The sequence below is a fragment of the Gopherus evgoodei genome, chromosome 3 (assembly GCF_007399415.2).
Source record: "Gopherus evgoodei ecotype Sinaloan lineage chromosome 3, rGopEvg1_v1.p, whole genome shotgun sequence".
In the NCBI taxonomy this organism is placed as follows: Eukaryota; Metazoa; Chordata; order Testudines; family Testudinidae; genus Gopherus; species Gopherus evgoodei.
The window spans coordinates 140,676,356-140,701,082 of record NC_044324.1 but is presented as its reverse complement, the minus strand read 5'-3'; the positions used below and the strand labels follow the sequence as shown (position 1 = coordinate 140,701,082).

Here is a 24,727-nt window from a genome sequence, read left to right as displayed (position 1 = left end):
TGCCTACTCTGCTAGATACATTGTGTCAGGATATCTGTGGTCCCGCAGGTAGGGAACTGAGTGGAAGTCAGGAGGCCTACGTTCATTTTCCAGCTCATCATTGCTAGTATGAAGGAAGTGGTTAACATTAAATCAGAGTTTTGCAGATAACTCCCCTACCATCATGAAAAACATATAGCTCCTGATCTCTATTTTCTATATGACCATAGCCCTATGTCCTCTCATTCCTTTTCTTGCCTCACAGTTGAAACTTTTTTCAACTGATTTCTATTCAGCACAAATTTACTGAAGCTCAAGTTGCCTTTTTTCCTGTCCCAAAGGCCACTGAAGTCAACAAAACGACTCCCTTGGGCTTTGGATGAGACCATAAAATAACAGAGAAGAGGGAGATGAAGATGATCACCAGACAGGGAGAGAGAGAGGTACATTGATAGAGCAGTAAAATATTCATATCTATAAATCCATGACCACAAATTGGTGAATATTTTTCTGTTCTCACCTAGCCAGTTTTATGAGACTCACGATAGCTCTTATAAGTACTTAATATTTTTTCTCTTTTTTTTTTAACTTACGAGAAACAATAGTTTTGCCCCACCGTATCCAATGCCAACAACTGATGCGTCACTCAATGTTGGAAAGCAACAGAAGCCTGCCTGAGTCTTGCTAAGCCTGGAGAATTTGGAGGATTTTATTTCCCTCGTGTTCTAAAAATGCTATAACAGTTTTTTTGTTTGGCCATCTGTAGAAATAATCAAAATGTAACTTCAGTGAAAAGTGTAAACTAAAGCAGCCACTTTAGGAAAGCAAGCAAAACTTAGCAAAGGAATTAAACACATAATATCACTTAATGAGCTAGTTTTACTTGTGAAATCATATTTAATAAACCTAAGGTCAACACAGAAAGAATGACTGGAGCAAATATACTGTAAAACTTCTGATGTCAGCAGATCTTGAAAGATTCCTGAATTATTTTTGAAATATGGAAACCTAGTTTAAGCTTATTATTTATCTGTCTTAAAGTTGTATACTGCTGCTCATCACCATACTATCCGAGTGCCTTCCATATAAAATAAATACAACAACAAAGTTCCTAGTGCATTTCAAAGAGTCTCTGGCATTGCTTTATGAGGTGAAAACTCTGTGTAGGCCAAGGAGGAATTTTTGATAAGACATGTTCGGAGTAAAAGGAGTGTTTGAATGGCAAGTGTCACTTAGGGTTTTCGGAAAGGCTTTCTCAGAGAGGAAGGCTGTGCAACATTTCCTCAAGATGGTCAGACTGTGTTGGTCTTACTATTGTGTTCAGCAAGCTGTATAATTATATGTGATGTTTTTCTGTATAAATATACAATGTAGGTATAGTTTAAATACAGGCATACCTCAAACACTGAATAAACGTTACAAAAAATAACACCCTCCCTCCCACCTTCAGAGTGGAATGTAGATCAGATGATAAAGAAAGGAATCAATGGGCAATTAAACCAGAAGGCAACGATGAATATCAAAAGACATCATCATCTACGTTTAAAACCTACTAGATGAGCTGCATCTTAAACAGAAATGAAAATTAAATGTCCTCAATGTAAATACAGAGCCAGCTGGGACTCTTGAATAAAAGGAGTTCGGATCTGATAAACTTGTCTCTTCTGTGGTTACTTTGAGTTCGACCATCAATGTTCAAAAGAGGATAAAGAGTAGCACCATTTCACAGCAGAGTTTCAAAAATTAGGGATGATTTTACCAAAACATTAAGATATTATGCAGTGCTGAGCCACCAATCATGTAATATCTTAAAGTCACAACTTGGGGTAATGCTGCTTTTACATTCCAGTTTTGATCTCCTAGTAAAAGAGTCAAAAGGTCAGTCAGCAGGTGGATGCTGGGTGCTCCCTCCATAGTCTTCCAGACATCCGAAAGCGTTTGATCACTGGGCACTGCCAAATGGCATGTATCCAAGCTGCTTTTTGTGTTTTACATTTTTCACAAGCCAGAGGGGCATTTCCTGTGTAACCTAGCAGAGAGAAATGAAGATCCATACATTTTAAATATCAGCTTTGATAGAAGTTAAAATGGCTGACTTGGAAATGAAACCAAATGTATTTTATATGACGATTCACACCTATTCAGTAGTAATATACTGAATCAGACTTCCTTAAAATGGTATTTTATTTGCTCTGCTCCTTTGTAAACACTAGTACTAATAGCTTTCATATAAAAATCAGCCAATTAATGGCATAATGGCTAATTAGGGACAGATGGGAATAAGTGACACAACAATACAAAAGAGGAAATGTACATAAAAATTGTATGTATCCCTACCCTCATCCCCTTTGATTTCCTCTTTTCTCTTTAAACTGTATACTCTTCAGGTCAGGGATCATATCCTTCTATATGTGTACAGGCCGAGCACGAGCCCCCAGCCCTGATGGCACCTTTAGGTGCTACTGCAAGCAAGTATTATATGATAACAGTAAAAAAAGGAGATGATTTTATTGATGATGTTTATACAAAACACACCTTGTCAACTAGTGAAACGTGACTAACACCAAACCTATAGTCTGTTAGGTTCAAGCTTTACCATCAGAGATACTCAATCCTGTACAGGGGAACACACTATCTTCTCATTTCCTGCAATATTTGTAGCATATTGACATAAACAAAGCATAAAACAGAAGTTGAGATTACTACAATTGAGGTCCTCTCCACACTACAACTGCAATCATGTTAGAGTACCTAGTTATAACACTGTTGTGCCCTAACCATGCTATAACACAGACTCTGCTCTCGCAATGGGTTCTGTGCAGGCAGATCCCTGCACTCATGTGGAGCTCATTGCAGGATCACAGCAGCATCTGGTTTTATCTGTGTAAACTAGACAAAGATATATTTATTACTCATTCATTTACTTTGATGTATACACTCATTTCATAAAATAGAACCACCTGTCCTTTACTCTGGGGTATTCCTTCACTCATTAAAAAATAGTTATAAAAACAAACTATTTCAATAACAGCACTTTGCTCAATTATTTACATACAGCAAAACCCAGCAGCTGAATGCATACTGAAGATCTTTATGACCTCTCACCAGAGTCCTCATAACCCCACAAATCCAAGGAAAACAAACAGGCCTTGCAATATGCCCTGAAAGTTAGTAAGGCAGGACTATTTCACACTAGTACGGAGTGAGTTACAAATCTCACAGAGAATGTCCCGCTAGCGGCCACTCTCTCTTACACAAGTGGGGCTCCAGCACACGTGCCCCTGCTGATCACAATTGTGGCAGTATGGTCCAGGAAGAGAGGTGTTCTTCTAGATAAGTTGGTTCCAGGCTGTTTAGGGATTTATAGGTCAAAACCAACACCTTATGTTCTACCTGGGGCCTGGTCTACACTTCCAACTTAGGTCAATGTAAGCTGTCTTGCATTGACCTAGTTGTGCATGTGTCTACACTTAAAGTAATATATGGAGATATACCTATCTCATAGAACTGGAAGGGACCTTGAAAGATCATTGAGTCCAGTCCACTACCTTACACTAGCAGGACCAAGTATTGTCCCTGACAGGTGTTTGTGCTGGTTTTTTATTTCCCCAGATCCCTAAATAGCCCCCTCAGGGATTGAACTCATAACCAGCGTTTAGCAGGCCAATGCTCAAACCACTGAGCTATCCCTCCCCAACTTAAATTTGTCTGCCACTGATGTAAGCTCTCCACTACACTGACATAGTAACACCACTTCCCAGAGCAGTGTTGAGCCATGGTTGATGTACTGAGGTCAACACTGAGATGCGAATGTAGAAGATCCTACCTATGTCAACCTTAACAGTCACAGAATCATAGACTTTAAGGTCAGACCTCCAGCAGCTATCCCACAATGCCTGACAGTGACCGTTCTGGTCACCATTATGAATTCCACTGCCCATGGGTCATGAACACAGGAAGCAAATCCCCATTTTAAACCCCCCTGTGAATTTTTGAAATGCTTTTTCCCAATTGTTCATGTTGCGGAGCACACATAGCAGCTTTCCACTGTTGTGTGCAACTACGCACCTCACCATGCTGGCTACATGTTCCAGATGCTTTCCAGGCTGGACGGGAGATATTAGCTCTCCTGGGCCTGTGGGGAGAAGAGGCAGTGCAAGCGCAGCTATGGACCAGACATAACAACATAGGCATCTATGAGCAGATTGCACAGGGTATGCAGGAAAAGGGGTATGACAGGGATCAGCAGCAGTGCTGCGTAAAAGTGAAGGAGGCCAGGGAGGCCAACAGTCAATCCACCGCCAAGCCACAGACCTGCTGCTGTTACAAAGAGCTGCATACCATACTTGGCAGAGACCCCACAGACCACCATCAATACCTCTGAGGAGCCTGAGTAACAGGTCCATGCCATGAACAGCAAGGAGGAGGAAAAGGAGGAGGATGGGGGACATGCGACTGTGGACTGCAGCTGTGCCGTGGGCCAGGACCTGTTTGAGGTTCCAATGTAGTCCAGTTAGTCCCAGCTGTCAAGTACAGGAGAGCCTGATGCAGGGGAAGGACCCTCTTGTAAGTGTGTTATTGTATTTCCCATTACAATGATGTATTGACAATGTTTGCAGGACACTTTTCATTAATTTACTTGCACTAGAAGAAGTAGCTGTACAACAATAAGAGGTAGTGTTATCTGCTTTTCATTCCACTGTAGAGTTAGGCGGGGGGGGGGTCACATGGAGCAGTTTGTTTATGTACACAGGGATGTCCCTTGAAAGCTTCAGAGAGATCTCGATGAAACTTTCATGGAAGCATTCTGCAATCCTCTCCCAAAGGTTTCTGTGGATGGCAGCCTTATTTCTTCCTCTGTGGTAAGACAATTTCCCACGCCAGTCAGCAATAACTTCAGCAGGTACCATTATAGTACACAGGCTAGCAGGATATGGGCTTGGGCAGCTTTGGTTCAGAACTCCAATCTTGTGAATAAACAAGGCCAGCATCCTTTCAATCTACCAAAAGCACATTCAACTGTCATTCTGCACCTGCTCAGACAGTAGTTGACTCTTTCCTTGGTGCTGTCGAGGTGGTGGTTGTACTGCTTCATGAGCCAAGGGAACAAGGAGTAGACTGGGTGCTCCAGGATCACTACTGGCATTTCAACATTGCCAAAGTAATCCATCAGTTGAGAAAGAAAGTCCCTGCTTGCAGCTTTCTAATCAGTCCTCTGTTCTTAAAGATGCAAGTGTTGTGCACTTCTCCTGAGCAGCCAACGCTGATGTTGGTCAGCGTTCCTGCTGAGTGCTTCATAAATATAGAAAAATAGTTCCATTGACGTACTCTGTGACAATGTGGTCTGGTGCCAAATTAGAGATGTGTGTGCTGTCTATTGCTCCATCATATCTTAGGAACCCCATTGCTGCAAATCTATCCATTATGTTCTGCACTTTGCTGAGAGTCACAGTCCTGCATAGCAGGAGATGATTACTGGCCCTGCACACTTGCATGACAATGGCTCCCACAGTGGATTTTCCAACTCCAAAATAACCAGTAGCAATCTGGTGTTGCAAGTTTCCACAGTATAACTGCCATTTGCTTTTCCACTGTCAGTGCAGCAATCATTTTGTTGTCCCTATGCTGGCGAGCTGGGGCGAGCTAAGTACACAGATCCAGGAAAGTGGCCTTGTGCATCCAAAAATTCTGCATGCACAGCTTGTGATCCCAACCTTGATTACAATGCAATCCCACCACTCAGTGGTCATTTCTTGAGTCCAGAAGCAGAGCTATACCATTTACAGCTGCTCTGCAAATACCACCACCAACTTGAATTGTTCCTCCCTAGGTCCCACAGCAATCTCCCTGCAGGAAATCGTCATATTCCACAGCTCTTCTTGCAGCTCTGCACATACTACAGGATTGTGTGCCCTGTGCTTGCAATGCTCATGACAATAGTACATAGCTGTCTGGGTTCCATGCTTTTTTTTAGAGATGGCAGACAGTGACAAGTCCCGCATGAGCTCATGGGATTTTAAAAATGGGTGCAAAAATTATGGGGTAGGAATGGCATTACGGGGTGGAGAAAGTTGCATGATGGGAACTTGATCTCACAGTCCCAGCACAACTCATTACTGGCCCATTACACATTGCCAAAACTTCCAAAAAGGGAGTACATTGGATGGGGGCGAGGGGTTGACATAGTTAGGTTGACCTAAGTTTTAGGCGTACAGCAGGCCTGAGAATTAATAGGCAGCCAGTACAGATCCAAAAGCACTAGTTTAATGGTATCCCCAAAAGATATAACCTGTAACATTTCAGTTACTTCAGTTTCTCAATAGATTTAAAGTGTAACTCCACACAGAGTGCACTTCAGTAGCCTAATCTGGAGGTGACAAAGGTGTGGATGACAGTTGCACCTTTCATATCTGAAAGAAATGAATGCAGTCTCCTGGCCGTACAGAGATGAAAAAATCTGATCTATCTCTAGCTGCTGCTACCTGATCTTCTAATAGTAACTGGGAGTCCAACCAATCTCTTAGATTGCACACCTGCTCCACAAATGGCAGGAGAGCTCACGCCAAACACAGGGAGTGATATCAGAGAGCAAGAGAAAAATTTGTCTTATTCAAAGGAATCTTGTTTATATAAAACTGAATAAATCCAAGAGTTCAGAGGCAGTCACAGTTAACAGGTTCACATGCAGTGAGATTTAGATGCAATGGACCTTTTTCAGGGTCTGAGGAACAGAGCTGGATGAAGTATTAGCAGTAAGCCAGCAGCACTGGATGTATTTTTCTAAACCTAATTTTTGAAATTAGGGCTGTCAAACGATTAAAAAAAATCACAATTCATCGCAAGATAAAAATAATTATGATTAATGGTCATTTTAATCGCATTGTTAAACAATAATAGAATACTATTTATTTAACTATTTTTGGATGTTTTCTCCATTTTCAAATATATTGATTTCAGTTACAACACAGAATACAAAGTGTATAGTGCTGTTATTTTTTATTACAAATATTTTCATTGTAAAAAAAGACAAGAGCAATAGTATTTTTCAATTCACCTCATACAAGTACTGTAGGGCAATCTCTTTATCGTGAAAGTGCATCTTACAAATGTAAATTAAAAAAATTTATATAACTGCACTGAAAGAGCCTACAAGCCCACTCAGTCCTACTTCTTGTTCAGCCAATCACTAAAATAAACAAGTTTGTTTACATTTATGGGAGATAATGCTGCCCTCATCACCTGAAAGTGAAAACAGGCGTTTGCATGGCGCTGTGGTAGCCGACGTTGCAGATATGCTAAACATTTGTATGTCCCTTCATGCTTCGACCACCATTCCAGAGGACATGCATCCATGCTGATGATGGGTTCTGCTTGGTAACGATCCAAAGCAGTGTGGACAGAGGCATATTCATTTTCAACATCTGAGTCAGAAGCCACCAACAGAATGCTGATTTATTTTTTTGGATGGTTCAGATTCTGTAGTTTCTGCATCGGAGTGTCTTTTAAGACTTCTGAGAGCATGTTTCATACCTTGTCCCTCTCAGATTTTGAAAGGCACTTCAGATTCTTAAACCTTGGGTCAAGTGCTGTAGCTATCTTTAGACATCTCATATTGGTTCCTTCTTTGCATTTTGTCAAATCTGCAGTGAAAAATGTTCTTAAATTAAACAACATGTGCTGGATCGTCATCTGAGACTGTGCTAACATGAAATACATGGCAGAATGCGAGTAAAACCACAGAGGAGACATACAATTCTCCCCCAAGGAGTTCAGTTACAAATTTAATTAACATATTTTTCAACAAACGTCATCAGCATGGAAGCATGTCCTTTGGAATGGTGGCTGAAGCACGAAGGGGCATGTGACTATTTAGCCAAGACTGGCAACAGGCATTGTCTTTGGTGTAAGAACTAGGGTACCACTTGATCTGGGGTAAATAAACTGATCTCTCGGGACTGAAAGCAACCTGAATATTTTGTAATTTTTGGTGTGAGGGACCATTTGTCACTAAATACAGCTTGCCTGGGTAGCAAGATAGACTGGAGAATCTAAGACAACTGTCTGTGACTCCATGGCAAGACTGTTATAGTGATCCAGAGGTTCATATTGTTACTGGCTTGGTGAAATCTAATTACAGTACATACCCCCAGTTTGAGGTGTCTGGCAAGTTTTTGACAGTCTGCCCTGAGGTAGGCACTCGCTGTCATAAGCCATTCCAGACAATTGGCGTTGTCTTGGCAGGATTCACATGCCTCAGGGTCAGTTGAGTTTATAGTGCATAACCCCAGAGCTGTTAAAAGTATAGATTTGATAGTGAAAGTTTTTAAGGGTTAAAGGTTAGTCTGAATGAGTGAATCACAGTCACATGAGCGTCTTGATACAAAAGACCTGGAGCATTTGTGCTCGCACAGGGGACTAACCTTTAAAAGGCAAACCCCAGATCAGGAACTGAGAGATTTGCTCATAAGCTTTGATCAAGTATCCAAAGGCCTTGCAGCCCCAGACATTGGAAGGAAACTGGCCAGACTGGAACACCTGCAAGCCTAGAAAGAATGTGAACGTGAAATGATGATGGTAGAGCTGTGGATCTGGGAACTGAGGCTGAGGAGAAAGCCAACCAATGACCCATGGAACATATGGCAGCAGTCAAAGCCAAGGCTGAAATGGAGGAGAAAGCCCACAGCACTAAAGATGCATGGAACAACTAGTGGCTGAGGAGAGAACTCACGCATTGCAGCAAAAGCAGCAGCCTCAACCAGTTAGTCCATCTCCACTCAGCACTAAGTAGTGGGAGAAAGCTTGCCCCATTTATCAAGAGACTGATTGTATTGTAAGAGACCTTTGAGAGACCATGTGGGGGCCACAAGATTCCAGAGGATACGTGTATGCTAATTCTTCTGACCAGATTAACTGGGAAGCCAAGAGAAATTTTTAATGATATGGAGGAGAGTGATGCTAAGGTGTATAAGACAGTTAAAGGAAATGTATTGAAAAGGTTTAAGATTACCCCTGAGTCCTATTGATTGAAGTATACAAATCTTAAGATGTTTGACAAAATCACTCATGTTGAATATGTGCATAAGATGTATAATTTTATGAGTAAATGACTAATGGGGTGGGGCTGAAGGGAACTATGAAAAACTGTTTGATATGAAGGTGCAAGAACAATTGCTGTGCATAGTCACTGATTAGGTACAAGTGGCCATCTGTGACAAAAAACCTTCCACGGTTTTGGAGGTGGCAGAAAATGTTGATGAATACATATGGAGACAGCGTGACAGTAGTATCTAGCTCTTCTATAGTGCTTTTCATCCAGCAATCTCAAAGTGCTTTACAAAGGTGGCCAGATTCATTATCCCCATTTTACTGATGGGGAAACAGGCACCAAGAGGAAAGTGACTTGCCTGAGGTCACCCAGCAAAGTAGTGGCAGAGCCAAGAATTGAACCCAAATCTCCTCAGTCACAGCCTGGTGCCTATCTACTAGGCAACACTGCCTTAAAGAGGGCAAACCTACCCAGCAAAACAAACCAGGGCTCTTATTGTGCAATTGATATAGCACTGGTGCAGCAGTTCACGCACATGCTATCAGGTGCAGAATTGGGTCCTAAGTGCCTACTCTCCTTATACCTAATGGACCCAATTCACCACTGTGTTAGACCATTTTTATGCTGGTATAACTCCACTGAACTGGCATAAAAGTGAAGAAAAGCTTTGGTGAATCAGGCCCAATCTATCCAATTTGCTATGCAGAGGAGTGAGAGAGAGGAGTAGGAAGCCTTACAGATCACACAATCTACATTATGACAACAAAAAATTCTTAAACTGCTTGAAGTCAAGATGAAAAATTAATTTAAAAAATGGCTGCTTCTCAATAACATGTTGCCTGGGCTGGTATTAGACTTGCTGGCACCTGGAGCCAAAGCTGAAACCTGAGCCCCACTGCCCAGGGCCAAAGCCCAAGGGCTTCAGACCTGGGTGCCAGGGCTCAGGTTACAGGCCCCCTGCCTGGGGCTGAAGCCCTTGGGATTCAGCTTCCCACCCCTGCCCAGGGCAGTGGGGCTTGTGCTTTGGCACCCCTCTGGCCCAGGGTAGCAGGGCTCAGGCTTCAGTCCCCCATCCTGGGATCGTGTAGTAATTTTTGTCGTCAAAAGGGGGTCACAGTGCAATGAAGTTTGAGAACCCCTGACACATAAATAAACTGGGTGCCATCTGCTGGTGCTTAAGAGTGTTCAAATGCCACATAGTTTATGATGGGCCACCAACAAACAGAAGCTTTTAAAATGCTTGTATTTTGAGTGAAGGTAAATTATGGTAACTGATCAGTTATATACCTCCTTAAAAGCAGTAACGTTAACAAGTTGAGTGACTTCAAGTTAAGATGAACTTGGTGCTGAATTGCGTGACTGGGAATCAGATCTGGGTCTATTCGTAGCTCTTTTCCAGTGTGACCGTAGGCGCGTCATATCTCTGAGTGGGACTTTCACAATTTGTAAAATGGGAATAATGCACACCAATCGGACAATGGTGGTGTGAGGGCTAACTCAATGTTTTACAACACTCAGACTCCAAGTAATGTAATTAAATAGAAATCACCTAGGTAAAGTGAATGAATTCATGCCAGTCTGTCTGTCTGTCACTATCAATGACAAGATCTCCTCTCTATGAAAGACTACACTGATACAAGTATCAGAGGGGTAGCCGTGTTAGTCTGGATCTGTAAAAGCAGCAAAGAATCCTGTGGCACCTTATAGACTAACAGACGTTTTGGAGCATGAGCTTTCGTGGGTGAATACCCACTTCCTCAGATGCATCCTGATACAAGCTGACTCAGTCACTGATGATCAGTGGTATATTCTTCTCCCACTTACCACTAAAAGGACAGCAGACATATAAGCAAACAATATCAGTGAATGATTTGTTTATTTCTTAAAATACAGCTGCATATTTTAGATTTGTTGAAGTACTGTAATTAGCAATTTAACAGTTTGTAGAATAAGAATTTTTTTTCTTGTATTTTTCTCCTCCAGAATTACAGCTCTTCAATTCCAGTTCCAAACTGCTGTGTCAGGGATGATCTAGATAATACTTAGTCTTGCGTCAGTGCAGGGGACTGGATTAGATGACCTACTGAGACCCCTTCCAGTCCTACATTTCTACAATTCTATGTCTTTCACCTGTGGTACAGCTCCTTCTTCCACCCAAGGCTCAAGGCATCCCAGGTGGGGCAACACTGTCAGGTTACAAAATCTGTGGTCCAGGCATTGAGGGGCTCAGTCAAATGTGTATCTTCAGGAAGGTCACTTTTTTCTTGTCCATGGGCCTCACGTAGCTATGACCAGCCTTGGCTAGGAGGGCAGAAACAAAGCACTCTAACAAGCTAATCCTCTTTGGACAGGAGCAAAGTACATGCATGGAACTCCTGATCCAAACCCATGATTTCTAAGGAGAAAATAATATTTTGCTTAGAAGTCTGGATAATTAGCAGCTTCTGGCTATGGTCCAGCATAAGAAGAAAAATGTCAACAGAGAGTGCCTTCACGTCTCATTGGCAATTCTTAAAAAGTGCCCAATCCTAGCACAGCAAAAGCTCCCACTAAATTCATGTTTAATTTTAGTTTACTGAGGCCACTAGAAGTCACTTCATTTACTGAGGCCACTAGAAGTCCTGGAAGATCTTGATGTAAGAACAGCTACAAATACTGATGCACAATTAGATTTATTTTTTTTAAAGCACCACTGCATATAATGATATTCCTGAAACTAGTGATCTTTGGATATACCCACATTTCTAAATTCTCCCAAAAGGTTTGAATAAATAGCAGGCAGTACATTTAAAAACAAAGTGAATAGCTGGTAGGAAAATATAGCAGGATTGTCCCACCCATAATCATATCATCCTCAGAAAGCAAATTGGACAAAAATACTGTCATATTTAAACAAAGTGAAATCAGCATCAGTTTTTTTATAGAATTAAAAATTCTGGGCCATTGTCAATTATTTATTTAGCTGTGTTGTAGCTTTGTATTTATGTCACAGTACATTTATTGTATTTCAGACAATAAAATACATATGAGAAAATCATAGTACCACATTATGTACAAATGATAGTATGTTTATGTTTAGAAAATTCAGAGATTAGATGGGAAAAACTCAGTGGATAGTTGGCTCAAAAGTAGACATCTGCACAAGAGCTAAGGCGTGACAGCAACAGAGCTAACTAGTACTAGAATTAATTAAAAACTAGCAACTACTAATCTGTAACCATTGTACCATAAGGATAAATCAAGCTTCTACAGTGGCTATGGAATTCATTTGTTAATAATCCTTAACATTAGAAATAAACCTATTCTTTGAGATACAAGAAGACTGTATGTTTTTCCTCATGTCAAATATCTGTACACACAGATTTAATTTACAATATATGCCCACACATTCTATATGCACTACCCCTCATGTAGTAGGGAAATCCATATGACAAATTGTAGGCCTGTAAGAAATTAATCTATGGTACATGACTGGTTGCCACACCCATGGATGGCAAGTTTGTAGAAATTTTGGTGGTGCCAAGAACCTGCCCCCCAACTCCGCCCCCACTTGCCTAAGGCTCTGGGCGAGGTTTCGGGGGGGAGGTCTGGAGTGCAGGTCCTGGGCTGGGGATTAGGGTGCAGAAGGGGTGCAGGCTTTGGGATGGAGTTTGGATGCTGGGTGCAGGCTCTGGGCTGGGGCAGGGGGTGGGTATGCAGGAGGGGGTGAGGGGTGCAGGCTTTGGGACGGAATTTGGGTGCAGGCTCTGGGCTGGGGGTGTAGGAAGGGGGAGATGGTGCACACTCTGGGAGGGAGTTTGGGGACAGGAGGGAGTGCAGGGGTGAAGGTTGTGGGGCTGAGGATGAAGGTTTCATGATGTGGGGGGGCTCAGGGCTAGGGAAGAGGGTTGGGCTGTGGGGTGAGGGCTGTGGGGCTGAGGATGAGGGGTTCATGCTGCAGAGGGGGGCTCAGAGCTGGGGCAGAGGATCACGGTGCAGTGGAATGAGGGTTGGGGCTGAGGATGAGGGGTTCATGATGCGGGGGGGCTCAGGGCTAGGGCAGAGGATTAGCGTGTGGAGAGATGAGAGCTGTGGCTGGGTTTGAGGGGTTAATGCTGCAGGGGGGCTCAGAGCTGGGACAGAGGATCAGGGTGCGGAGGGATAGGGTTGGGACTGAAGATGAGGGGTTCATGCTGCAGGGGGTTCAGGGTTGGGGCAGAGGATCATGGTGTGAAGGGATGAGGGTTGCGGCTGAGGATGAGTTAATGCTGTGGGGGGGGGCTCAGGGCTGGGGTAGAGTATTAAGGTGTGAGTGGATGAGGGGTTCATGCTGCAGGGGGGGTCAGGGCTGGGGCAGAGGATCAGGGTGTGAAGGGATGAGGGTTGCGGCTGAGGATGCGGAGTTCATGCTGCGGGGGGGGCCTCAGAGCTGGGGCAGAGGATTAGGGTGCGGGGAGGATGAGGGCTGTGGCTGGGGATGAGGGGTTTGGAGCATTGGAAGGGCTCAGGGCTAGGGCCAAAGGGCAGGGTAAGGGCAGCCTGCTCTGCCATTAGCAGATGGCAGGCACTAAAACCCAGGGGCAGCAGACAGCAGTTCTGCCGAGAGCCATTCCACTCAGGCAGCACGAGCAGGCAGGGACGCGGCAGGGGGGACACACAGGGGGAGGGGTGGCAGGCGGAGGCCAGGACCCGCTCCAGGCAGAGACGTGGCAGCGCGGGGGGGAGACCCGCAGGGGCCGGGGCCCGATCCAGGCAGGGCCGGCGGAGAGACCTAGCTCCAAATATTGCTGGAGCAGGGCCCCCAGCCCTGAATATTCCTGGTGCTCAGGCATCCCAAATATATATAACCTGCCGCCTATGGCCACACCTGTGCACTGTCCACTAATTTATATCTGGTTGGACCATTTTGAGCATTCTACACACACGTGGTAAAATCATTTCAACTGTTGTGCTTCAAACAGCTGACAAAAAATGAATTTTTATGAGAAATATTTGTTTTGTCCCCTTCCCCACATTTGGAATGTCCTCCAAAACTACAGAGGCCCCAGGCCTAGGATGAGCAATCTTTTCTTCTTGGTCAATGACTGGTTTAAGGTTTGATGTATAATACTGCAAAGGGCCAGAAATGGGACCATTACATGACTGAAAAAGGAAATACTAGGTTTCCCAATAGGGACACAGCACTCATTTTTGCTCTGAAAGATCTAAGAATGAGACTTTAAAGCTGTGAACAGTTTTGTGTCTAGAAGAGACATGAGTGAGCTTAAAGGTATTTTTAAAAATTTCTAAAATGTATTAGCTATAATATTCCTCTTCTTTGAGCCACCTGACTTTACAGAGAGATAGATATTTTAAAAAAAACACATTTTTTGTATTTAAAGCTATCTGAAATACTTCTAAAATACTTTTTCTGTAAAAGATGTGGCATACATAGAATGTGTGCATATGTGGCATAAAGGTTTATCCACAGTTGGTTGGGAAGACTTCTTAGGGTATGTCTACACTGCAATTAAAAGCCTACGGCTGGCCTGTGCCAGTTGATGTGTGCTCGTGAGGCTTGGGTGCCCATCACTGTGGAACTGGGAATTAACTAATTCAAAATTTGCCTCAGAACACAAACACATACTCTTATAAACATTAAATTAGCAATGAAAAAAGAAGTATCACAGGTACAAAATGAAATGAGATTGGAAACACTGAATGAAGTCAGGGTAATGTGTTTGTAACTAAATCCTTCCCATCACCAATTTTAAAATGTGTATTCAATTTGACATCATTTTCTTGATGGTACAATAGCAATACTGAAATTATTTTTATTATATTCAATGTATAGTACTTTATAAAAACATAGCTTGTCTTCTTATCACTTTTCATTCAGTTCCAGTCAAGGACAAAGTCATCTCGGCCATCTAAAATACAAACAGCCTGTGATGGACTAAGCAAGACACACAAGTATCAACATGTAAACAATTTCAAATAATTAAAATTGCCGTGAAAAGATATAGCAAACAAACTGCTCCTGTGGCCATACAAAATGAATAAAAGTGTGTTTAAAATTCCGAAGAGTATTTAGGGTAAATTTTTCAAAAATGCTTAAGAGCTTAAGGCCTGGTCTATACAAGAAAATTAGGCTGGTTTAACTAAGTTGGTCAGGAGTATGAAAAATCCACCCCACTGAGTGGTGTTGTTAAGCTGACCTAAATCCCCATGTATACAGTGCTAGGTTGACTGAAGACTTCTTTCACTGACCTACCTATCACCTCTCTGTCAATGGGAGAATCCCTCCCGTTGGCATAGGTAGTATCTACACTGTAGCCCTACAGTGGTACAGCTCTACCATTGTAGTGTTTTAAATGTAGACAAGCCCTTAGTCTCTGGGTTTTGGACCCAGAATTTCAAAGGTACTTAGGAACAGATTGGATTTAAAAATCTCACTAGTGCAGTGGTTCTCAGCCAGGGTCCGTGAAACCCATTAGGCGACCTAAGCTATATAGAGAGGTTTTCATAAAAGAAGATGACTAGGCCACATGTAATCAGAAAAACATCTAATTGCTGGTTAGCATTTACCTTGATTCACTCAAACTGTTTAAAATAAATGGTAGTATATTTGGAGAAACGAAAAGAGAAGAATAAGTCTCTCCAATACTAACAAGCATATATGACTAATGTAAAAGTTATGTTAAGTAACCAGTTTTATGGAATTATTGCCTGGATTTTAGTGACAGTCTATGGGACTTAAAATATAAATATTATTATTAATAACAATAACAACAAAGGATTCAGGATGTTCTATAACAGGGGTAGGCAACCTATGGCACAGGTGCTGAAGGTGGCACGTGAACTGATTTTAAATGGCACTCACACTGCCTGGGTCCTGGCCACCAGTCCAGGGGGCTCTATATTTTAATTTAATTTTAAATGAGGCTTCTTAAACATTTTAAAAGCCTTGTTTACTTTACATAAAATAATAGCTTAGTTATATATTATAGACTTATAGAAAGAGTCCTTCTAAAAATGTTAAAATGTATTACTGGCACATGAAACTTTAAATTAGAGTGAATAAATGAAGACTCAGCACACCACTTCTGAAAGGTTGCTGACCCCTGTTCTATAACTTCCCAAAGATTTTTCAAACATCCATAGGAAAATGTTGCTCTCCCTGTTATCGTACTTGCTGGATATTATCATTTCTTTTGCTTTAAAACAGACCAGTTGAAAGTCTCTGGGTCAAGATAAAAGGTGGAAAAAACGGGGGCGATGTCCCGGTAGGGGGTAGGGGGGGGTCTACCATAGACCATCAAATCAGGAGAAGGTAGCCGAGGCATTTCTAGAACAAGTGACAGAAATATCCAAAACACAAGACCTGGTAGTAATGGAGGATTTTGACTAACCAGAGTTCTGTTGGAAAACATACAGCAATACACAAATTTCTTGGCATGTGCTGAGGACAACGTCATATTTTAGAAGGAGGAAGTAACTGGGAGGCAGCCATTTTAGAGTTTATTCTGACTAACAGAGGAATTGGTTGAGAATCTGATGGTTGAAGGCCATTTGGCTGAAAGTGGTAATGAAATAATAGATTTTATTATTTTAAAGAAATGAAGGGATGAGAGCAGTAGAATAAGTAAAATGAATTTAAAAAAATCCAGTCTTTAATAACAAATTCAGAGAACTGGTAGGTAAGGTCCCATGGGAAGAAAATCTAAAGGGAAAAGGAGTTCAGGCAGCTTCTCAAGAGAAATTATTAAAGGCACAACAGCAAACTATCCCAAAGCAAAGGAAAGACGGGAAAAAGAGGCCAATATAGCTCTATCAGGAGCTCTTAATAACCTGAAAATGAAAAAGGAATCCTATAAAAATTGAAGACATGGACAAATTGCTAAAGATGAGAACAACAGAACAGAAAGACTAAGGTTCAAAATGAGTTACACCTGGCAAGGAACATGAAAGGCAATATGAAGAGGTTCTATAAATACTAAGGAGCAAAAAAGACAAAGGAAAGTGAAGGAGAGCCATTTAGTGGAAGGAGAGCTAATAACAGACAAATCCAAGGAGGTTGAGGTGTTCAATGCCTATTTTGCTTCAGTGTTTACTAAAAAGGTTAATTGTGACCAGACACCTAACACAATAACAACAACAATGGGGAAGGAACACAAGCCAGAACAGGGAAAGAACACATTAGAGAATATTTTAGTAAGTTAGTTGAATACAAGTCATCATGGCCTGACCAAATTAACATGAGGAAACTTAAGGAACTAGCTGAAGCAATCTCAGAACCAATTATCTTCAAGACCTCATGGACAAAGGATGAGGTCCCAGAGGACTGGAGAAGGGCAAACATAGTAACTATCTTTAAAAATGGGAACAAAGAGATGCTAGGGAATAACGGACTAGTCAGGCCATGCCTACACTATGGGGAACGCCACCTCCCCAAACGATAGTAGCAAGGTCAATGCAAGCATTCTTCCATTGACCTTGCTGCATTTACACTGTGGGTTAGGTCAGCACAGCTTCAGTGCTCAGGGGTATGGATTTTTCACACCTCCTGATGCCACAGGTATCTCAGTCCAAACATTAAGTGCAGACCAGGCGTAAGACTAACTCCCATACCTGGGATGATACTGGGACAAATTATCAATCAATCAATTTGTAGGCACCTAGAGGATAATAGGGTGAAAAGCAACAGCTAACATGTATTTGTCAAGAGGAAATCATGCCAAATCACCTTATTTTCCTTCTTTTGCCAGAGTTACTGGCCTAGTGGATGCAGGGGAGCAGTAGACGTGATTTATCTTGAATTTAGTAAGGCTTCTAACACAGTGCCACATGATGTTCTCAACTACGGGAACGTGGTGTAGATGAAATTACTATATAGTGAGCGCACAACTGTTCGGAAAATTCGAAGAGTGACTATCAATGATTCGCTGTTAAACTGGGGTGATGTATCTAGTGGGATCCACAGGCATCTGTCCTGTGTTTGGTACTATTCAATACTTTCATTAAAAATAACGTGGATAATGGAGTGGAGATTATGCTTCTAAAATCTGTGGATGATACCAAGCAAGGAGGGATTGCTAGCACTTTGAAGGACAGGATTAAAATTCAAATCAACCTTGATAAATTGGAGAATTGGTCTGAAATCAACAAGACGACATTCAATAAAGACAAGTGCAAAGTACTACACCCTAGAAGGAAAAAAATCAAACGCACAACTACAAAACAGGGAATAACTGACAAGGTGGTAATACTGCTGAACAGGATCTGGGGGGTCATACTGGAGCACAAATTGAACAGGAGACAGCAATGTGATGAGGTTATGAAAAAGGTTAATATCATTCTGGGATGCATTAACAGGAGTGTCACATGTAAGACAAAGGAGGTAATTCTGCTCCCCTCGGTACTGGGGAGGCCTCGGCTGGAATTCTTTGTCCAGGTTCAGGTGCAGTTTTAGGAAATATGTCCAGAGGAGAGCAACAAAATGATAAAATATTTAGAAAATCTGAACTATGAGGCATTAAAAAACTGGGTATGTTTAATCTTGAGAAAAGAACACAGAGCAGGGACCTGATAACAGCCTTCAAATATGTTAAGGGCTGTTATAAAGAGGATGGTGATCGATTGTTCTCCACGTTCACTGAAGGTAAGACAAGAAGCAATGGGCTTAATCTGCAGCAAGGGAGATTTAGGTTAGATATTAGGAAAACCTTTCTAAATATAAGGATAGTTAAATACTGGAATAGTTTACCGAGGTTGTGGAATCCCCACCATTGCAGGTTTTAAAGAACAGGTTAGACAAACACCTGTCAGGGATGGTCTAGGTCAGTGTTTCCCAAACTGGGGTTGCCACTTGTGTAGGGAGAGCCCACACGGGCCGGGCCGGTTTGTTTACCTGCCCCGTCTGCAGGTCCGGCCGATCATGGCTCCAACTGGCCGCGGTTCGCTGCTCCAGGCCAATGGGAGCTGTTGGAAGTTGTGCGGGGTGAGGGACTTACTGGCCGCTGCTTCCAGCAGCCCTCATTGGCCTGCAGTGGCAAACTGCGGCCAGTGGGAGCCGCGATGCGCTGGACCTGTGGACAAGGCAGGTAAACAAACCAGCCTGGCCTGGCTCCTCAGGGGCTTTCCCTACACAAGTGGCGACCCCAGTTTGAAAAACACTGTTCTAGGTATACTTGATCCTGCCTCTGCGTTGGGAGGATTGACTAGATGACCTCTTGAGGTTCCTTCCAGATCTACATTTCCATGATTCTGTGGCTATACCATTACTGCTTAAAGGAAAAACTGTATTCACTCAGGGATTAGATGAATAAAGGTATGATGATATTAAGAGTATCAACAGGATCGTTAGCTTTATTTAACTTAGCAAAAAGATGAAGAGGTAACTTGATCACAGTTTCTAAGTAAATACATGGAGAGATTATTGATAGTAGGGGGCTCTTTATTCTAGCAGAAAAAGGTTTAACAAGTTCTAGCTGAAACTAGACAAATTCAGACTGGGAAAAAAAGCAAACATTTTTAACAATGAGGATAATTAATCAGTAGAGCAATTTACTTAGGAACATGGTAGATTCTCCATCTCTTGAAGTCTTTAAATCAAGACGGGACTTTTTTTTTTTTTTAAATTGCCCCAGCTCAGCCAGAAATTATGCTTTTAATGCAGAATGAAATTTTATGGTCTATGTTATGAAGGGGTTAGACTAAATGATCATAATGGTTGCTTCTGGCCTTAAAAATCTATGTATCATTAATCCAGTTAACTATCTGTCATTCAATCCTTACCCAGGCAAAACTTCTCTTGGCTTCAGTGCCAGAGTAAACACTATAGAATCCAGTCCCTGCTTTGGGAGCTTAGGTTAACTAAACATTTATTTTTACCATCATCTGCAAAACAGATCCTGGATATAAAAACTATCTGCAAAACTATACTTAAAACAAGAAACATATCAGATGCAGTGGCTTTACTAGTAAAATCAGTGTTGATGATGATAGTAAGAAAATACTGGCATCAAAGGAGATAAGAACAGGATACTAAAAAACCTAACAAAAATTAAAGAGAAAATAATCTGGGTCCAGAACTTTCCATACAAATGATTAACATAAAGACCCTGGTCTTGCAATTGACTCCGTGCAGGTGCAAGGGTCTGCCCAAGGGGTATCCCACTGACTTCATTGGAAGTCTGACCCTGCAAAGTCTACTGCTGGACTGGGGCCTAAAATAATACAGTGTGGCAGTAGCTAAATATACATATGACAAAATACAAAACTGTCAGAACGGTATGCAAGATATTTTCGTGCTGCTTCACAGAATTTGGGAAGATACCAATGATAAACAATTTGGAAAAAATATTGTTCTTATTTCAATGCTAGATAGGGATTGAAAAGAGGACAGAACCTTGAGCTATCCATTCTCGGTATCCGAATCAATGGCTGTTTATCAAGAGTCAGGTCAAGGACTGCTGTGTTTAATATGGTCAGTGACTAAATTATTAATTCTTATCAGACCTAAAACATAGGAAGGGAACTCCTTTGCATGATGGGTGGAAAACTTCTCAACAAAATTTGTGATATGGATCATCAAGGAATATTCAAGTAATTGCAATAGCCTCTTCATTAACACAAAGGGAGATTACTATACATCTTAATGTATTAAAAATGTTCCAATACAAAAATAAAGACAGAGTGGCTTCAAAATATATAAATGGAAAAGAGTGATTATCAGTTAGTTTAATAAACATCCTCTTGAGCCAATTCAATCCAAAGATTATGAGAAAGCTAAGGAAAATATCAAGCAGTTGAAGATGACATGGATGAAGACAATTTTCAGTTAAGTTATTGGGCTACAGACCAGCAATGAGATAACTAATTTTTAACTCTTCACTCATTTTCTATATGACCACAGTGTTGTTGACAATTAAGGCATTTTTGCTTCTGGATACAATTTGTATGCTTCATTTTTTAATGAAGAATTTTATAGTTACTACCTAATGTTTTTCCCTGAAGGCAGCAGTTAAGTAAAGTACCTCTGACTGTTTTACACTGACTGGGTAGGCACGTGGAAAATTAAAAAAAATATGCTTATGTGAATTCCAAAACAAACATTTTCTTCCATAAATTAAAAAAAAAAAAAAAAGCTTCAGGATAGTACTTGTAATATCTATTAACCAGTATACAACCTTATGGTGTTGGTAACACTGTTATGTGCTCCATCATTATATATTTATTTAGCAATGACTTTAATTGCTTTGTCCAAAATTAATTCATTTGGTTGTTAAAAGAAATATTTATGCAACACTGATGTCCTTGGGTGGGCCTCTGGATCTTCATGCACCAGTCTCTACTGCCTGGTCTAAAAAAACCTCAGCTGTCTTAACCAGAGCCGGTCCTGAGTGTTTTGTCACCTAGGATGGAAAATGCTTTTGGTCCTCCCTCCCTGCCCCAAAGACACAAGCAAAAATCAAAACAAAAACAACAAACAAACCTGTCAAGCAAAAAACAAAATAATGGGGATTTAGTGCTGTCTAATGTGATGACTTGGCACCCTGCATGTAGTTGCACAGGGCCACCACCCAAGGGGGCAGAGTGCCACACTGAGCATGCATGGCTTACATTTCTGTCACTGAAACTGTGCTGTAAAATTAAATGAAATATATCTGCATTTGCAGAGACAAAGTTCCGCCCTTCTCGGGTACGGCTGGGGAATGATTGGCAGATATTGCACCTTGCTGCAATGTGAGATTCCCCAAGGCAGTAGAGGCCGTGCTGGTGGTCACTACTCACCGAGAAGGATCACAGGCAGAAGCGCAGGGTCTGAAGCCTGGATTCCTGGGCATGGTCCAGTACCCAAATGGGGTACAAGAGAGGTGGGGAGGTTTCCCTAAAGAGACTACATCTAAACACTAAGAGACCTATAAAATGCTAAACTATAAAAACTGTTAAAAACTATTCACAAAGCTAAATCTAATTCTTATTTTGGAGGACGAAGCCAAAACTACGGACACTGGAGCTTCCGACTCGGACCATGTGGTTGTGAGAAGGAAATGGAGAAATGGTTGGTCCATCCAGCCCTGTATACCCTCGGACGAGGCAACAAGTGAACCAGGGTGTAAGCCAGACCAACAGACTCTACTTTCAAATTCTCCAGCTCTGAGCACCTGGTGCATGTGTGTAACCCCACAGTGGAATACAATAGAGGTACCATCACTTGAAGAACTCTAATTCTAAGTTAATAAGGGCCTGGATGAGAGTTTTAGTGGTTTAGACAAACAGAACAGGATGATCTCAGAAATACTTAGGAGGCAGACGTGATAAAGATTTAGAAATAGCCTGGATGTGCAGAGTTGTTCCCCTCCTAAGCTGCAAGGAAGTGCTGTTGGCACTTATAAGTCAGCAATGAATTCCAGCAAGGAAGTAAGTACCAGTGTTTCACTGGTAAGTGAAGTTTAAAAAAAGTGATGTCATGTTCCAACTTTTTCAGCAGGCTACAGTAAGAAGAGTATGGCAAAACCAACAGTAGCCTTCTAATTCAAGAACTGACACAGCATATGTACTGTACACTGTTCTTAATGGGGACATCACACTACGTTTTTGTTCGCAATGTAAAACTATATTGGAAAGATCTACTTATATTATATGAGTGGTCTAGCACTGTTAAAACTTGATTTGGACTTTCCTATATAAACGGGAATGTGTTTTTTTTTTAAAACCATAATTGGATAGTGCCAAGCAGTAACCAGATCCCTCGACACTGATTTTACAGTAGTAAGTGAAACCATTCTCCAAATAAAGTTAGCTCAATCTTAGTGTGGAAAGGACATAATGGGCTGAGTACTCACAGCTTCAGGTGAAATCATTGGAAGCTGCAGGTGCTCAGCCACTCTGTAAAGCCCCTTGAATCTTTGCTTTTGGAGGAAAAGATACTATCTATGGAGGAATATTATCTTCTCATTCAAACCCATTGTAGACCTTCTGCAGTCACCGTAGTTCTATTATTTACCGGGGAGCAAGCTGGAACCTTCTCCTCTGGCCTCGATGTCTCCTCTGGTCTCGATGTCCTCTACCTGGAGTGTGAAAGGGGAAATAAAATATTTTCCTCTTAACATTCAAGCAGGAAAATAACTTTCTGATGACAGTATTTAAGAAACAACCCACTGAGGTGTATTTTGAAAAAAGAACATTTTCCCCTCTGTTACTGCCACAACTCTTCACTATTTCTTATTCTACATCCATTTCAAAATAGTTCAGTTGGTATTCAGTGAAGGACAACATTTTTTAAATTTAGGTGGCTAAAGTTAATGGTGGACTTGCTCTTCTTAAAGACACTATGCTAGCTATCTGCATAAATCTTCACTTTTAATACTAATACAGCCAATTACTTGGAACTGTAGACGGACATACAGTATGGTCCGCAGACTAGGTTGTACCAGTTAAGGAAAGGACAATGTGATACTTAGGACTTATCTATTCCTTTAATCTACATCTCAATTTTATCCTAAATGTGAGTAACACTGACATAAATAAGCACCTTTATGTCAGTACAACTGCACCAACTGTAGGTGATTGTACTCAGGGCCGGTGCAAGGAAGTTTTGCGCCCTAGGCAAAACTTCCACCTTGCACCCCCCTACCCAGCTAACCCCACCCCCGCCACAGCAGATAACTCAACATCTGACCCGGGGAGCCGCCCCACAGCAGCTACCGCCCCCCCCCACCACAACAGATAACCCCTCTCCCCCCCACATCCCCCCACGGCAACTAACCCCACCCAGGGAGACTTTCCCCCCCCCCACCACGGCAGCTAACCTTGCCTGGGGAGACTTCCCCCCTCTCCCCCACCCCCGCCACGGCAGTGAACCCTGCCTGGGTAGCCTGCCCCAGCTCACCTCAGCTCCTCCTCCTCCACTGAGCATGCCGGTGCTGCTCTAATTCTCCTCCCCGCCCAGGCTTGCGGAGCTGATTGGAGGAGACTTAGAGCTGGGCTGTGTGCTCAGTGGAGGAGGCAGAGTGGAGGTAAGCTGGGGCGGGGAGCTGTTCCCCTGTGCACACCCGTTACTGCGGGCAACCCTCCCCGCGCGTCCCCCCCCATCCAGGTCACCTCCACTCCACCTCCTCGCCGGAGGGGACTTTTAGGCATCTCCAACCACTAGGCGCCCTAGGCAGCCACCTAGTTTGCCTAAATGGTTGCACCGGCCCTGATTGTACTACTTAAACTATATAGGCAAAACAGTATAAAAACTGTGTGAAGACCAGCCCTTACTTCAGTAATGAAGTACAATCAGATCTCGTTGTCACTACAGTTCAAACTGTGTTAGCCTGAAGAATGTTTAAACAATTCTTGTGAGCAAGACATTACCATGATGGTGGCCTTGGCTAGTGTTGACAAGATCTAACTATGTCATAAAACATTTTACAAAATCATGCTATAAACTAAGGCCCTGCAGTACAGCTGTTGCATGTTCTGGAATGTGATTTGTTGAGTTTGCACACGTGAGTGTCTTAACTACCAGGCTATAGACTCATTCTCACTCGCTTTCCCTGGCTCAATGATGATTCACTGCCATTCAAAGTGGCAATTCAGTTATTCACCTAGGATGTGGCAGACCCAAGTTCAAGTCCCTGCTCCAAAGACTACTTAATTATTTATAAAAAGTGGAAGAGCTTCAAGAGAATAAGAAAGGTCCATGCCAGAATATCCCATAGCCCAGTGGCTAGCACACTCTCATACAATGAG

The 24,727-nt window shown here is 42.1% G+C and overlaps 1 protein-coding gene across 3 annotated transcripts in view; it reads right to left on the bottom strand.

The window, feature by feature from the left end:
• FAM120B (family with sequence similarity 120B) overlaps positions 1 to 24,727 on the bottom strand; it is a 125,926-nt gene that overhangs the window by 23,973 nt on the left and 77,226 nt on the right. Inside the window, exons 10-11 of one of the 3 annotated variants that reach the window (XM_030556824.1) lie at positions 22,995 to 23,058; positions 13,806 to 14,929 (exon numbers count right to left, since the gene is read on the bottom strand). In XM_030556824.1, coding sequence (XP_030412684.1) covers positions 14,914 to 14,929; positions 22,995 to 23,058 — 80 coding nt within the window. In that variant the 3' untranslated portion in view covers positions 13,806 to 14,913. Of the gene's footprint in view, positions 1 to 13,805; positions 14,930 to 22,994; positions 23,059 to 24,727 lie in introns of those variants that run through there. The other 2 variants (XM_030556825.1, XM_030556826.1) reach the window with 2 other exon arrangements.